The sequence below is a fragment of the Crassostrea angulata genome, chromosome 10 (assembly GCF_025612915.1).
Source record: "Crassostrea angulata isolate pt1a10 chromosome 10, ASM2561291v2, whole genome shotgun sequence".
Taxonomy (NCBI): domain Eukaryota; kingdom Metazoa; phylum Mollusca; class Bivalvia; order Ostreida; family Ostreidae; genus Magallana; species Magallana angulata.
In genome coordinates this window covers 13,532,131-13,549,157 of record NC_069120.1, presented here as the reverse complement: position 1 = coordinate 13,549,157, position 17,027 = coordinate 13,532,131, and the positions used below count along the sequence as shown (strand labels likewise).

The following is a 17,027-nucleotide window of genomic DNA, read 5'->3' as shown; positions in this document are numbered from 1 at the left end:
GGATGAACCCTCTATGAAGCTATTTGCCTAATGGTTAGGTCTAACTTTGCAAAAAAAAAAAGTGGGGAGAGGGGGCTAAGTCCCCCCCCCCCCCCCCCCCGGGTCCGTCGCCTATGGTTTGTGCCAACTTTTGCGTTGAGATCACCAGTATGAGGAGTATATCGTGGACTGCAGTTCTTCATAATACTTGTCTTCCTCCTCTTTGTATTCTGTTGGTGATTAGCAGATTATAACAGTCAGTCAATATGGAATATTTGCCGTTCGCAAACAGGAAGACTTCCAAAGCTTTAACGTTAGAGTTGTCTTTCTTGATCTTCGTCTCTGGGGTAAACAATGCGGATCGTTCTAATAGATTTCCGTTCAAGATGAGATCTAATGTAACAAAAATGTCAGGTATGGATTTATTTTATTAAAACCCGAGAAAAGCACAAAGTTTTATTCTATTCTAACACGTGAAATTTTGTGATTATCGGATATACAGAACTCGAATTTCCTCTGGCCAAGATTTGTTCTCTTAAAATTTACTTTACAAAAGATTTTATTATTTATTTTGTATTTCTGTTTGTGTGTTTGTAGATAATTGCTAATTTTATTTGGAATAAACAACAGGATTCAATATGTCTTTCAAAGGTAATAATTTACTCTGATTTACTGATTGGAAGGGGGGGGGGGGGGTAGACTTAACATTAGAGCCATGCACGGATCCAGCAAATTTTTTTCAAGGGGGAAGGGGGGGGGGGGGTTTCGAAGGATAATTGTGTTGGGGGGGGGGTCGTCAAAGGTCTTTTTTTGGTAAATTTACTACATGTAAACTATGCACCTTAATATATTGCTTGAATTTTCCAAGGGGGGCAGATCTCTCCCCCCCCCCCCCCCCCCCCCCCCCCCCCACCCCCCGATCCATGCATGAAGGCATATTTTAGGGTTATAACTTGTTATTTTATCTCTGTTTTTTTTTCATTTTGGTGTTTTTGATAAATGACTTTAATAATTTCTAATCTGTGATTTGTACGTATTAATATGATTTTAGATTATTATATGTATTAAATTATGTTGCAAATTAATTCATTAGTATTTAATTTTTCCACTAGTGCCACAGAAAAAAATGAAAAGACAGTCGTCCTTTGGGATGGTAAGTTTCATCTAATTTTATCTAAATTAACTTTAATTAAGGAATTAATATTTCTTATTTAAACATTATCAAACTTGTGTCATTAAATAATTCACTAACCAGTATATCTTTCTTAACTGTCCGGTTACTTTTGAGGATGCACGAATAATGTTTGGTTTTTGGGGTGTTTTTTAATATTTCAGAATCTTTATATCATTGCATGTACCATTGTCAGGCAATGATCACCCATTCCAAAGCACTGTCCATCATAATACCATTTTGTTTTGTAGGTCTCTGATGGCTCAAAATCTTTGCCAGTACCAAGGTCTGTAGTGATGATCCAGAAAGGAAAAGTCAACCCGTAAGTTACAAACACAAAATTAATTTATTCTTTGCACTTGCTTAGGTCGTTGTGCAATTTATACCTACTGGTAATAAAAGAGGCTGTCCAAGTTTGTGGAAGGTATATAAGAGAGGCACCCAGCCACCAAATCATTTGCAATATCTCTCTATTCATTACAGAATATTACAATGTATGTGTGTGGTAAAATTATAAATATGAAATAGATAGCCATATAGCCATGGTGATATATTGTTTATAGGGAGAATCATGCAAATATTTTCTATGAAGTCAACTCAAAATATTATAAAGTCTCATTACAAATGTATATTCTTATGAGCATGTCCATGAGAAAACCATGCAAAAGGTGGTTGGAGAAAGGTTCTCTGATCAAGGTCATATTTTATATGTAACAGTGTGCATCTATATGAATTAATTTGCCACAATTTTTAACTCACCTGAGCTGAAAGCTCAAGTGAGGTTTTCTGATCACATTTTGTCTGTTGTCTGTCTGTCTGTCCATCCATAAACTTTTCACATTTTCAACATCTTCTCAAGAACTACTAAGCCAATTTCGACCAAACCTGGCACAAATCATCCTTAGGCAAAGGGGATTCAAAGTTGTGAAAATTAAGGGTCACACCCTTTTTCAAGGAGAGATAATAAGAAATAAATGAAAAATTTTGAGAAATTTTCAAAAATCTTCTTCTCAAGAACCATAAAGCCAGGAAAGCTGAAACTTGTGTGGAAGCATCCTCAGGTAGTGTAGATTCAAAGTTTTGAAAATCATGACCCCCGGGGGTAGGGTGGGGCCACAATGGGGGGGTCGAAGTTTTACATAGGAATATATAGAGTAAATCTTTAAAAATCTTCTTCTCAGAAACTAATCAGCCAGGAAAGCTGAAACTTGTGTGGAAGTATCCTCAGGTAGTGTAGATTCAAAGTTCTGAAAATCATGATCCCTGGGGGTAGGGTGGGACCACATTGGGGGGGGGGGTGTTAAAGTTTTACATAGGAATATATAGAGTAAATCTTGAAAAATCTTCTTCTCAGAAACTAATCAGCCAGATGATTCTTTATAATTGTTAAAAGACTTTGGCTCCAGGACAATTCTTTGGCCTCACAAGAAGGTTCAGAGTTTGATGTAGGTTTATATCCCATATATAAAAAATTGTGAAGGATCTTTTTGAGAACTGCAATACTCAACATGTGATATGACTATAAAATCATCCTGTTAGAAAAGGGACTAATGATTTTAAACATAAGAATATCCAGGGGGAAAATGGATTTTATATTTACAGGATCTACATGTATTATTGTACATTGTCCAGATAGTTTGTATTATGACTCCATTAAGCTGATTTTATCATACCTATTGTTCCTCAGGTGAGCGATGTGGCCCATTAGCCTCTTGTTTTTTAAATGTTGTCAGTCTAAACTAGGTTCTGCAGCTCTGTTACTAAAAATAGCATTTTACCCCTTTTAAGAATAAAACATAATTCATCAAATTCTTCTTATGAATTCTGAGTTAAGTTTAAATATAAATTTAAAAAAATCGTTTAGAGTTAGTACTAACAAGGTACACTTGTGTAAAACATTTTGTGAGAATTCCCAAATATTCTTTCTGTTAAGTGCAGATAGGTCGCGAATCTGGCATGTTTCCAACTTTTTAAATTTGTAAAATTGTTAAAATTTACATTTTTTAAATGCTTAAAAGTCAGAAAGTGGCACTTTAAATTCACTAAATCTGTCTTTAGTTATAAAAGAACATTCATCTTTACAATATATAAAAAATCTTTACTTTTACTTTCCATACAAACTTATAGCAATATTAAGGTATGGTTTATATAGGCATATTGGAAAAAAAAACATAACCCATGTACTGGTATATATCATAAATCATGAAATACAGTGTACATGTACCCTATTTGCCTATATTATTGTATGACACAAGCTTCACTGAAAAAGGGATGTGTTTAAAATTTCTGTCTTTGTTTTTAATGTGTAGGGCTTATGGCTTATTAAACATGTATATTTTAGATTCCTCGACATCTCAAGAAAAGAAAATAAAGCAAGTGAAAGTAGGTGGATTTCAATTTAATTAAAACATGTGTAACCTTACATCTAGCTTCCTTTCTCTATTTGACTCTTTATTCAATAAATCAAATTACATGTAATTATTAATTGTTTTAGAAGCTTTTAGTAGTATTGATCTGGAACAAAGTGAGGAAATCTTAACAAGATTTAAAAATTTGTTGGCTGGAAAAACAGACAACCTTCCCCATCTGCCCAGATCTGTCATCAGGATATTCATCAGCTCCACTTTCTCTGGTAAGATTTTATTATACCCCTACAGAGTTTTTTGTTGGGGGGGGAATATAGGAATCACCCTGTCCATTTGTCTGTTCAGTCTTGTCCAGTTACAAAGACTGCTGATGACCTTGGAGTTTGTCATAATTTTGAATCAAGGTCAATTGGGCAAGTTCAAGGTCACTGGAAAAAAAGTGCATAATATGTGTCTGGTCAATATTGGAAACATTGGAAGTTCCTATATCTTTCTTATGGAGAAACATTGGAAGTTCCTACTTCAACAAAAATTTGCTTATGACTTGATGGTGTGTCATGATCTTGACCCAAGGTCATTTAATGAATTCAACATTCCCTTAATTTATATCCGAAAGATCGTAATGATCTGTTAAGTGTATGCCCTTGTAAAAAGCGGATTTAGATAGGCTTCCCGATGTCAAATACATCGAACTTGTACAGTAAACACTCTAGAAAAGAAATAATACATGCTCTAAAAATAATCACATGCCGAATCAAAACAAGCATAATAGATAGGATTTAATGGTATGATAATTGTTTTAAGATCATCTTCTGTTCATTTATAAAATGAGTTTTTCCATGTTAAAAAATTGATTGATCAGCCTCTCTCTACACAAAATATGCATCAAAATTTTCAGTATGACCTCACATCGACAAGTGCACCACAAGTGACAAGTGCACCACGATCAGTCAGTTGTTTATATTTATCGTTGTTGGACTTATTTGACTACAAAGTTGCACGCTTAGGTAATTTTGACTGTAGTGTAATGTTTTCATACCCATAACAATTGGTAAATACTTTATTTATGAGCATTTTTGATGACTTGTTGTTTTGTGTGATGTCATAGTTAACGTTTCCCGTACTTTCTGGTTGGCGCGACCACAAAGTAAACCTTAACAGTGCTGCGTGCAATAAGAAATTTGGTACATCCTTTTCTTTCCTATAGAGAAATACTTATGGATTATATATTTATTTATAATATATATTTTCTTAGCTGGAGGGAGGGGTATCATTTGTGAGCCTATAATTTTATATCAACGTCAGAACCCACGGGTTTTCTATCCGTTACACTGCTTAAGCAGTGTAACGGATAGAAAACCCGTGGGTTAAGCAGTGTAACGGATAGAAAACCTGTGGGTTCCGATGATGGTTTTATATGGGTGGTAATGGTATTCTAACTATATATATGTATTAAGTAAATACCTCTTGTCAACTGATCTCTGTATAGGAAGGACAGTGTAATATGCATCTCCTAAATAAAATGAATAACAGCTTTTATCATTTGAATTATTTAATCTTCAATTTATTGAGATGTTTAATAATGGATATGCGTAATTTGAAGATTTTGTTTTCTTCATGTTTTAGAACAATAAACCAAGGTTTTTAGAGCTCAGATACGTGGTTTATGACATCATCTACTGATTCTTTTAATTTTTGTTTAATGTGCAATTTTCCTTAATCTCTTGGTCATTGTTCCTATATTAATTTTTAACACATTTATATTTTACTCTAATTCAATCATTCTGTGAGATTTTGTATCACAAAACAAAATATCCAAATATCCAAATAAATGCAGAGGCACTTTTGGTCATAATTTTGACACATTTGTTTATATGTGTCTTAAAATCATTGAGGGCTCAAAATAATGCATATCCAGGTTTTGTTTCGCATGTCACAAAGTTTGCGAAGATGGAGAAAATGGTTAACTTTTTTTTTTTGTGTCTTTCATTTTTTCTTATGTAAAAATTTTATTGTAGCTAACAATATTGGATATAATTTCTGCATATTGATTTTTTTGCAATGTAAAGGTGATCGCATAAAGAGCAAAAATTAAATCATCGCAAAAATTCCGGGATATACACTATTTGAAAAAATCCAGTAATGCATAGTTTACAGTATTAAAGAGTAGAATACCATTTTATTTTAGTTTTTTTTTATACCTAAGATTTCAGGTTTGAGTTACCTGTCAAGACCTAGCTATGTCTGCAGGGTCGGGAGAAAGTAATCATTAAGTACATGTATATCTGCACATTGCTGTCCTTTGAATGGATGCTGTACTGACTCTTTGAAAATACATGTCTATGGAGTCATGACTTTTCCCTTTCCCAGCAAAGGAGGCTTAAAATTCTCTCAAAACTTTCCTTTTCAAAATATATACCCCAGTACTTTGTATAAAATTTTACTGATCCAAGATACAAAATTATTTGATGTTTGATTAAATAATTTCAGATATGAGAGCAGAAAGAAATATCCTGTCACGTGAAGTTTTCCCCAAGCTGAAGGAGCTTTGTTTGTCAAAGGATCTAGATTTTCAGGTGGTGGATATGAGGTGGGGTGTAACAGAGGACTCCCAGAATGACCATAGTGTGGAGAGGATATGTCTACAGGAAGTGGAGAACTGCCAACAGATGTCACTTGGACCAAACTTTGTGGTACGAAGCTTTTGGCAGAATCTCATTGCAATTTAAACAAATTATTTAAACAGATTCTATAACTACATGTATTTTGAAAATGATAGGTATGAAACAGAGAACTGTTTGTGCTATTCTGAATAACAGCTTTCTAACAAGAATATTTTAAGATTAAAAAAGTTCATTCTGCAAAATGTCTTTGTCTTTACCAGGCTATTATTGGTGATAGATATGGTTTTCGCCCAGTGCCAATAGAAATCAGTGAGGAGGTGTTTAAGACCCTGAAGGAATTTGCCCAACGAATCACCACGAAACCACATGCAGTCAAACTTATGGAGACTTGGTACAAGTTGGATGAGAATTGTCTCCCTCCTAAATATATTCTTCAGGTAATACACAGGTTTATGAACATTTAATCATGCAGTATCAATGCACTATTTCTCATTTTAACCAACTTTTTCTAACTGTTCAGTAGAGAATTGCTTAAGTCTTTATATGCTTAAATGATCAACTATTTTTCAGCCAATCAGATCCCAGTTCTCATTCTTTGGAGACTACTCTCCTGGATGTGATGAACCAAGAGCAAAGCATACCCAAGAGTGGGAGAACACATTTGCAGATTTACGAGACATTCTCAAAACATCAGCTTTGTTAGCACATGATGAAAAAAAAATTACAAATGAACAACTTCATGAGTACAATTTATCAGGTATACTTCTATGTTTCATTTTATACTTATTTTAGATTTGCATGGCATATGTACTTTAATTATGCCCTGATCATATCTTGAGCACTGTGAGGCTTAGAAATATTGAACCAAGTCAGCTGATATATCTTATGAGGGTAGGTGTGTCCCGACTCAAAAGGAGGTATATGCAGGTATATGTTAATAAGACCATTGTCCACCTGTCCCCTCAAAACTGAAATTTTCCAAATCCAGGAAAATTGATGCCCATAAATATGGATGAAACCAAAGTAAAACGTTAACCATTATTAGCTCACCTGAGCTGAAAGCTCAAGTGAGCTTTTCTGATCACTTATTGTCCAGCATCCGTCCGTTTGTCTGTCCATAGACTTTTTACATTTTCGACTTCTTATCCCAAACCACTGGACCGATTTCAACCAAACTTAGCACAAAGCATCCTTGGGTAAATGGATTTCAAGTTGTAAAAATGAAGGGTCACACCCTCTTTCAAAGGGAGATAATTAAAAATCATTGAAAATTTGTTGGTATTTTTTCAAAAATCTTCTTCTAAAAATCTTTCAAAGTAAATCTTTCAAAATCTTTGTCTCTGAAACCAATCAGCCAGAACAGCTGTAACCTGAGTTGAAGCATCCTCAAGTAGAGTAGATTTAAGTTTGTTCAAATCATGATCCTTTGGGGTAGGGTGGTGCCACAATAGGTGGGGGTTGAATTTTTACATATGCATATAGAAAAATCTTTAAAAATCTTCTTCTCAGAAACCAATAGGCCAAAAAAGATGTTACAATATGGAAGCCTCCTCAGGTAGGGTAGATTTGAGTTTGTTCAAATCATGATCCTCAGGAGTAGGATGGGGCCACAATAGAGGGTCAAATTTTTACATAGGAATATATAGAGAAAAATCTTTAAAAATCTTATTCTCAGAAGCCAGAAAAGATGAAACTGGTGTAAAAGCATCCCCATTAGGGTAGATTAAAGTTTGATAAAATCATGATCCATCCCCAGGGGTAGGACCACAGTAGGGGGTCAAAATTCTACATTGGAGTATGAAATTTAAATCTATGAAAATCTTCTTCTCAGAAACTGATTGATTTAGCAAATAATCTGTAGCTTGTGTGGAAGCATCCTCAGGTTGGGAGGATTCAAGTTTGATAAAATCATGATCCCCAGTATAGGGTTTTACAATTTGGGGGTGGGGGTGGGGTTAAAGATTTTATATAGGAATATACAGTCGCACATGTTTTAGGAGGCCACTCGTTGGACAATGACAGACTGGCTGCTTAAGACAGGTGGCCTGTTATTCCAGGTTTCAAATTAATGAAGAAAATACTACCGAGCATATTCATTTTTGCTCTATTGCACAGATTTATTAATAGCATCTGTAATGGTGGCATGCAAAGAGATGGTGAATGCACAGATTGCTAAATAAACAGTTAATATTAATTTTAATATGACCATTTTAATTCAATTTATCTATCAACAGATTTTAAAGAGCAAAACATTTTCTGCTAGATAAGCCTAAACAATAATTTCCAGTTGTTTAAATGTGGTAAACAAACAGAAGTAGCGTTTACGTTTAAAGGCTATGTAATGTACTGAACTACGACAGCCAATGTTTTTTACCTGTTAAAAAAGTGTCAAAATTCCATTGGGTATATAATGTGAACCCCTTTCTGTCAAAGAAATTTTATAGAAAAAAAGGTACGTATTATATTCGGCAAATTTGGGTACATGTTACACACTCAATTATTTGTCATTAACTCATTATCAGCTAAGATTGGCTCCTTTCGATACAGGGTCACATGTCAGAGTCAGAAGTCATGTGACAAAACAGGCAAATGGCCACTGAAAACAGGCATGTTTAAAGCATGGGACCTAAAAACACTGGCAGCTGGCCATGTTAGACGAGTTAAACGAGTCCACAAAGCTGATTTTATTGTGTCTATTACTGCTCGGGTGAGCGATGTGGCCCAACGGCCTCTTGTTACATAATACGGGCAGATGGGTCAGTTAGTGTAACATGCAATTTACCTGGGTCAAAGATTATGAGAGATCTAAGGTCTTCAATCAAAATTTCAATAATTCATCAAATATTATAATCTTAGATTGATACTTCAATATAAAGGTAGCATGAAGTCTTTCAATATCTGAATTATATCAGAAGACAAAACAGACTCATAATCCAGGAGCCCGCAATTTTGGGTCTGACTTGTGACAAACAAAAGGATCAATGTTTTATCTTCAAGCAGATGTTTAGACTTTACTGTGAATTTTACTCTTTATAATTACATTATAATTAAATCACAATAATTTTTGCTCTCTATTGCTAAATTTTTTTAATGGTCTCCATTTTTCCTTTTCAAAGTTGTGTTAAGATATTATATATTATCTAAGCCATCAATTAAGTTGCAAACAATAAAATAAAGTTCAAGAACTTAATTTTTATATGGATTCAAAGCAGAAATATGTATAATTTTTTCATCCAAAGTAAAATTATTTATGCATTATTTAACAGAGAAGTTTTTTGATTTTGATTATACAGTAACAGAGATAGAGATAAAGAAAGGAATTTTAGAAGTAAAATGCCCAGACAAAACTGTTGCAGTGTTTGAAAGAAAAATTCAGGGGTTCACAAACTACGATGATGGAATGACAAAACGACATATTGATACCTCTGTAGAAAATGGAAAGGTAATTTATAAAATAAACAACCTGTAGGTGAAGACCAAGGACCAGTATACAGGGGCAAATTGAATTTTGTATTCATCATTTCACATTGATTTAATGAGTTCATTTAATATTTTCAAATGATTTTAGGCAGTTCCTGATAAAGAAGTAAAGTATCTACAAGGAAAACTCAAGGAAAAGTTGAAGCAAAAGGTTGACCAGAAGTACATTCATGAATACAGTATTAATTGGCTGCCAAACGGCATAGACCCAGCAGCTTCTGAGGACCATAAAGCCTATCTGGATAAGTTCTGTGAGAACTTTTACACAGATCTCAAAAACATGATAGAGGATGCAGATGATAATAGAGGTCTAAGAGGCAAAATTTCTACAAAAATCAGATTTTATACTGATTACTCCGAAATTCTTCATCATTTGCATTTTTGTGAATTAAAATGCAGGACATTTTGTGGACAGAAAAGGATTTTAGACAGTGTAAAAGCTTATATTTTAGACACTTCAACCAGAAAGCCGTTTGTCATTTATGCTCCATCAGGTCATGGAAAGACTTCAGTTATGGCTATGATCATGCAGAGTCTGCCTGACTGGTTCAAGCAGAAGTCACATGTCAGAATTATCCGATTCTTAGGAACTTCCGCTCTTACCCTAAACATTTATGATGTGTTGCGCAGTGTGTGTGGACAAGTTGCTGATGTTGCAGATCTGATCATGGAACCAGTTGGCTATAAGAAAATCGAAAACATCCAAGAATATATGCCCAGGTTTTTCAGAAGGGTATCAAATTCTCTGAAGAAGCCAGTTGTTATTCTTCTTGATTCATTAGATCAGTTGTTACCTGCACACAAGGCTTATGATCTGCAGTGGTTACCAACCACTCTGCCTCAAAATTTCAAACTTGTTGTGTCCACCCTTCCAAAAGAGCATGGAATTCTAGACAATTTGAGAGCAATGCTTCCTGATAAGAACTGTTATGTGGAGATTCCAACCCTTCCACAAGAAACTGGTGTTGCAATCATCAAAACATATTTGCTAAAACATAAAAGAAAAGTCACGGAATACCAAGAGAAGCTCTTGATGAGTGCCTTTAGCAGATGTCCTGGTCCATTGTTTTTGAAAATTATTTTAGATGAAGCATTGAAATGGAGATCATATACACTTCAACAGGATCTAGATTTGCAGCAAACTGTACAAGGAGCCATTAATAAACTCTTTGATAATTTGGAAATAAAATTTGGAAAGACCATAACTAGCCATGCTTTGGGTTACATCACCATAGCAAGAGATGGTATATCTGAGAATGAGTTGGAGGATGTTTTGTCCTGTGATGATGAAGCACTAGATGATGTATATCGTTACCACAATCCACCAGTTGATGGCATTGTTCGAATACCCCCTGTCCTGGCAGCAAGAATTAGGTTTGACATCAAAGACTACATTGTGGAAAGGATATCTCATGATAAGTATACCATGAATTGGTACCACAGACAATTCATTGAAACAGCTAGAAATAGATATGCTACTGGATCCCTTGGAGAAAAGCTTCACCGTAATCTTGTGGAGATTTTCATGTCAGAGAATGGAGTGAAAAGGGACATCACTCTCTCCAGAAGAAAGCTGACTGTCACTAATGCAGACAGGCAAATCACCCCTCAGCCTGTCACATGTAAGAACAAGAGAATGTTGAGCTGTCTCCCATACCACATCATTCATGCTGGAAAAGCGTTGTCTGAGGAAGTTGCAAAAGAAAACTACTTCTGTCACCTTCGGTATATAAGTAGTAAATTGTCAGCCTTTGGTGTAGAAACCATGGTAGATGAACTGTATGAGTATTTAGAGAACCAAGAGGATGAAGAAATCAAGAAACTCAGAAATTTCTTGTCATTGACAAAAAAGAACTTGTCCAAACCTAGCAAACTAGCTTCCAATATTCTAGCCTTTATCAATGATGGTCCTGAAGATTCCTCCCTGAAGAAGCTTAAAGAACAAGCTATCAACTGCATAGAAAATCAGGACACTCCTGGATTGATTCCAGAATACCCTGGCTTGGCACCCAGGAAAGATCTCACTTCATCCCTCATCCATTCTTACAATGGAATAGCTGAAATAATTTGTAGTTGCGGGGACTCTGTTTTAGTCAAGACTTGCAGGAAAGGAAAGGTAGAAGAAAATGAGTTTCCCTATGAACTCTTTCATAGTGGCACTGAAGACCTCCAACAAGTAAGCATTCCAGATATCAAAGAGAGAGAGCATTATCCACTCATGGACAAAGCTGGAGAAAATGTTATATATACTTTAGCTGATTCCATTACACTTCTTCACCTAATTACTGGGAATAGAGTCACCAAAATGTTCAAAGACATTACTGATGATCCATCTAAAAACCAGATGGTGTGCAAGGAATTAAGCACTGACACTAGTCATTTAGCAGTTTTGATGGATGATGGAGATGTAGTTTTACTGAATACGGACAGTTTAATGCAGGTAGACAGATGGAGTTTAAAAGACGAGGTGGAAGATGTAATGGGAGTTCTTTGCACAAAGAGTGACAATCTTCAGGTTCTTGTGTCAGTCAATACTGAGACTGGTGGAGCTCCAAGAAGTGAACTCCAACTGTATAAACCTGGGGATTTGGAACCAAAACGATTTCTGTTCAATTACCCATTGAGCAAAGGTCTACAGGGACTATCATTCAAGGAATCGTTCTTTACTGCTGTGGCAGTGGATGGAGGTTCAACCAAAATGTTGACTGTTGACATCAATCAAGCAGAGGAAATGGCCCCAATCACACTAGAAGATTCAATAAAGCATATAGTCTTCTCAAAATCTAAGCCAATTGCATGTGCATTGACCAGTTCTGAAAAAATTGTTGTTTTAAATTTACAGAAAAGCGAGGTTGTGTTTGACGTGTCACCAGACAAACCAGTTTCTTACTTTGGAATCAGCGGAACATACAACTGTTTATTGCTTGGGGATGAGGTAGGAAGTATCCATCTTTACAATGCAAAGACAGGAGTCTTCTCCGGGGGCTTTCCTGCCCATTCAGGACCAGTGGAGAAAATGCAAGTATTGGATGATTACTTAATTTCTCATGGACAGAATGAAATGAAGGTTTGGTCTCTTACAGAGATCCTGACTGAGTGTAAGGATGTGCAGAGGAAAAATCGAGGGGAGTTTGTTTCAGGGCTCTTGGGTTTAAAAATAGCCACTTGTTTTGATCTGCATCCAAATGGACTAGAGTTGGTTACAGCATCAAAAGATCAAATGCTACAAGTTTGGATGTTGGAAGGAGCAAAGTTTTCAAGAGAGATTGGTATTAGGATGGAAGCAAAAAAGATGGTTATTTGTGCTGATGATAAGTGTTGTCTTGTAGACAGCAAAGGGGAGTTGAGAGTAATTCATCTAATCACAGGCCTAGATGTTGATATGAATTTACCAAGCCATGTACTAGACTTTGTCATTGGAAAGGATGGTGTTACTCTTTACACCATTGGATTGAAACAGGATATGTTGATGATCAGTGTACTGGATTTAAAGCTGGGGAAAACTAAAAAGTCATTTCCCCTAAAAGGATCCTTAAAATTCGAAACTATGTTTGTGTGTTTGAGCGCCAGTGAAAGGTATCTATGTATTCAGAACAAAATTCTTCCATCAGAATTCAAAGATATTGAGGCTTCCTGGAAGAAAAATGGCTCAAATTTCAATCCCCAAGTTCACCCATATAAGTTTGTAGCTGTGGACTTGCAGCAGGCTACTGGAGGGTTAATGGTTTGCTTGAGAAAGCTGAGTAACATTCCATACCTTGGAGAAAAAATCTGTGCATTTGCGGGAAATATCATGGCGGTGACCATTAACAGAAGGGTTATTTTCTGGGATATGCCCACAGGTACAGAATACCTATATAAATCCATCATTATCCAAAATATGTCATAAATGCTTGGAAGTCTTAGATTGTTAATAACTCAGATTTTAGCAGGGTTATCTTAACTATTGTGAATACTCAAAGATATACTGGACACATTGGTTTAAAAAACTAGTTATGTGTAAGTATCTATTCCAAGTTGAATGAAAATGTCAATATTTTTTACCTTATTTTGAAAGGCAGATGTGATCAAAAAGTTTGCAAGAGCAAGAATTATAGCATGATGTACCGGCCCCGCTGGCTTGAAAATCCTAATGATGTCAAGGGAGGCAGCAAAGCTATGGAAATGAGCAAAGATGGCCATTTTCTGGCAGTAGGATCAGAGGATGGCTACTTGTTCATATATCACACAGATTCAGGAATCCCAGTTAGAGAGAAAGCTCCCGCAACCAAACACACTGCCTCAGTTAGTACAAGTGTAACTTTATCAGTCTTAACTTCATCTACTGCCTGTGTGTTAAGAAATACCACACCCTTTCAACAATTAATTTCATTCTTAGCCAAAGATCGTACATGTACCATGTGGCCATAAAGCAGTTAGCTAGGACATCGTCTTTTTTCCACACTTTTACAATAATGTCGATGAACTTAAATTTCATGACCAAGGTTTAAGGTTTTTTATGCGAGTTGGAGCTTTAATTATTGGTCAAGTCAAAATGCATTATAATCCTTCAAAAAATATCTTAAAATGTTCTCCTGAACATATAGCATGCAGCGAAACTAGGTAAATAAATGTATGAGCAGTAAACCTTTACAAATCCTGGGGGGTGGGGTGCTTGGGGAGGGCTCTAGTGGTCATAATATGAAAATACATTGATTCTTTAGTGAGACTTTCATGCATGATCATTTCATGTTCTACTTTTGGCAGAGTTATAGCCCTTTGACTTGCTTGAACATTCATTTAAAGAAACCTGCTTTCTGCTAGCTGTACTTTATACACGTGTATATTATATTTTTGATGTATAGGTCCTTTTCCATGACTTTCCTCTGGAAATGCAGTACTATGCTATTAATTGTTTGCTGCTTCAGGGGCATTTTGACTATCAAACTTGCACTTATAAGTAACTGTTCCAATTCATGGTACATTGTATCATCTATGACACCTCAATATTAATGAATTTATTTAAATGTACTAGGTAAAACAAATTTAAGATATAATAAGAAATTCAATAATTTTTTACTTATATAATGTTGATACATATATAATGTTGATATATTTAAGGTGATTAAAGTTGCCATATCTGGGAACAGTAAGTGGGTGGTATCTGCTTGCCAGAACAATACGATCAAGCTGTGGGACACATCATCAGGGAAGGAAGTCTTCACTACACGGGTAGATGCAGAGGTCCAGCACATTAAATTCACCCCCAACTCCAAATATGTGGTCATCCTCACAGGGACAAACCACACACGGGTACTGATATACAAAGTCCATACAGGAAGCAGTTAATATAAAATGATATCCTCTAGTGAGCTGTAACATATACCAGTAATTCATACTGTATTTTGCCTTGGCATTTAAGTTTTGTCTTTTGTCGTATGGTAATCAGAGAAAAGTAAAAGGGAGATGTATATATCATGACTTACCGGTAATTTTTATTATCTGTATAACATTATTTTTAAGTTTTATGAATTGTGTTTACATATATACGTGTACTTTGGTGTTCCATTGTTTGTTAATAATTTTATGGTGAAATTTTAAACAGCATTGCAGATCTGAACTTAAGGAAAATTACCCATATCCAAACATTTTGTTGTCAAAAGAAGAGTTATGCCCCTTGCCTCAAGATCTGGTTACTCTTTGATGCATTTGTATTTATTTACACATTAGCTGTGATTTTAAATTATTTTTGTTTACAGAAATGATATACTCTCTTTCATGTGTTAAACTTTTTCAAAATTTTGATATGAAATCTCTAACTTTTAATAATTTGCTGAGTAGTATTTAAAAAATGTTTGTACAGATATGTATATATGAGAGATTCTATACTAAAACTAAAATAGTGAAGAATCCCACAAGTGATCAACCAGTATGCATTTGCATTCTTAATGTAATGTTCAAAAACAAATTTTTTAATTATGTGATCTACTACATGTATAAATAGAACTTTTTTGCTAAATTCCAGAATAATTTGTTGGTTTGTTGGTTAGTATTTCTTTTATCTATACACACATAATTAAACACAATTTTATTGATTCAAAAAGAGGCAATTGTGGACAAATTAAGGTTTGATCTCATCATCAAAGTTTAAATGCTTTTTAAAAATGCATGTGCTATGTCATACTTTGTAGGTTAAATCAAGAATTTCACACAATTTATAGGGGTCAATGATAAAATAAATAAAAATACGGCAAAACATTGTAATTTTTTTGTCTTGTAAAAATGTCATTATGCTTGGAACTTTTATATTACTCAGGGAAAAAAATAACTGGTAATCACATATTCTGTTAACTGATAACATTATTTATATTTTTTATTATTCTTTATAAGTTCATTTTGTAGAAAAACAACACTGAATTTTTAATTTTATCTTGATCTTCATGCAGTTGTAGAAAAATAAAGCAATATTGTCCCAGCCTTCTGCTTCATGTTTCGTTTGTTTTTTGTATATTAACCAAATGATTTGTAAATTAAATAGGGTGACAGTTAATGCGTCTTAAACCGCTAGAATTAACATACTGCACCTGTCCCGAAGTGTCAGTTATCTTATAAGCTATTTCTATTTTTTGATTGTTATAAATCTTGTAAATTTTATTTACCTGTAGTGATCGAGTGCTTGAAGATCCAAATACTTGTTGTTGAGAGAAGCTTAATTCATATCCATTACCTTGCATTGATATGTAAATTTCATGATTTATAATTCTGCATTTGGGGCAACTTTTTCTGCTTTAATTGTTTTTAGGGGTTTTTTTTCTTGTAAACACAGCAAAACAAATTTTCGCAGTGGGATTCTCTGTATTTGTGTAACACAAAACATATGCAGAAGTTTTTATCATCTACAAAAAGACGATTAATTCTATTAGATTCCTTTGGAAATCAACAGCGTTCTAGATGGGCTTATCATGACAACACGATAAAAAGAAACTATTAATTGATTGTCAATTAAATGTGAAAGAAATATGTATCTTATTAAGAAACAAATTGTAAACTGATAAGAAAATGGCACAAGAAATCAACAGGCCCGCGTGAAATGTACAGCATAGTTGCGGAAAACACATGTTTTAAATTAGGAATCAATTTCCACTGTGAACTGTTTGTGTAGGGACGAATTGAACTAAGGTGTTAAGAGGTATAATGTGATTTTAATTGTAAATCTGTTTACTTGAGGACTTAGGGTTGACAGGTGTTTTACAAATGCTTGAAATAACACGGTTAATTTTCTTTATTCTTTACGCGGCTCGCTATAAGAAACGTCTCTCTTTGTGTACAGCTTGTCAAGCTGGTTTTCTTGCTTATTGGAACCGTTGACTTGTTTTTGTTTATATTTCAGCTGATTGTTTTTAACATTTTAAAATGTCTTCATTAAAT

The 17,027-nt window shown here is 34.7% G+C and overlaps 1 protein-coding gene across 2 annotated transcripts; it reads left to right on the top strand.

The window, feature by feature from the left end:
• The first annotated feature begins 287 nt into the window (after positions 1 to 287).
• On the top strand, positions 288 to 16,077 carry LOC128166812 (NACHT domain- and WD repeat-containing protein 1-like). Of its 2 annotated transcripts, XM_052832199.1 has the most exons (13): positions 288 to 393; positions 577 to 630; positions 1,092 to 1,132; positions 1,402 to 1,472; positions 3,492 to 3,532; positions 3,645 to 3,782; positions 6,007 to 6,209; positions 6,401 to 6,577; positions 6,711 to 6,897; positions 9,434 to 9,582; positions 9,709 to 13,462; positions 13,678 to 13,904; positions 14,721 to 16,077. In XM_052832199.1, the coding sequence occupies exons 2-13, from the start codon at positions 618 to 620 to the stop codon at positions 14,946 to 14,948; spliced, it is 5,229 nt and encodes a 1,742-aa protein (XP_052688159.1). In that variant the 5' UTR covers positions 288 to 393; positions 577 to 617; the 3' UTR covers positions 14,949 to 16,077. The 2 variants fall into 2 exon arrangements, with proteins under 2 accessions (XP_052688159.1, XP_052688160.1); XM_052832200.1 differs by lacking the exon at positions 14,721 to 16,077 and having other exon boundaries at positions 13,682 to 13,862.
• Positions 16,078 to 17,027: the final 950 nt, after the last annotated feature.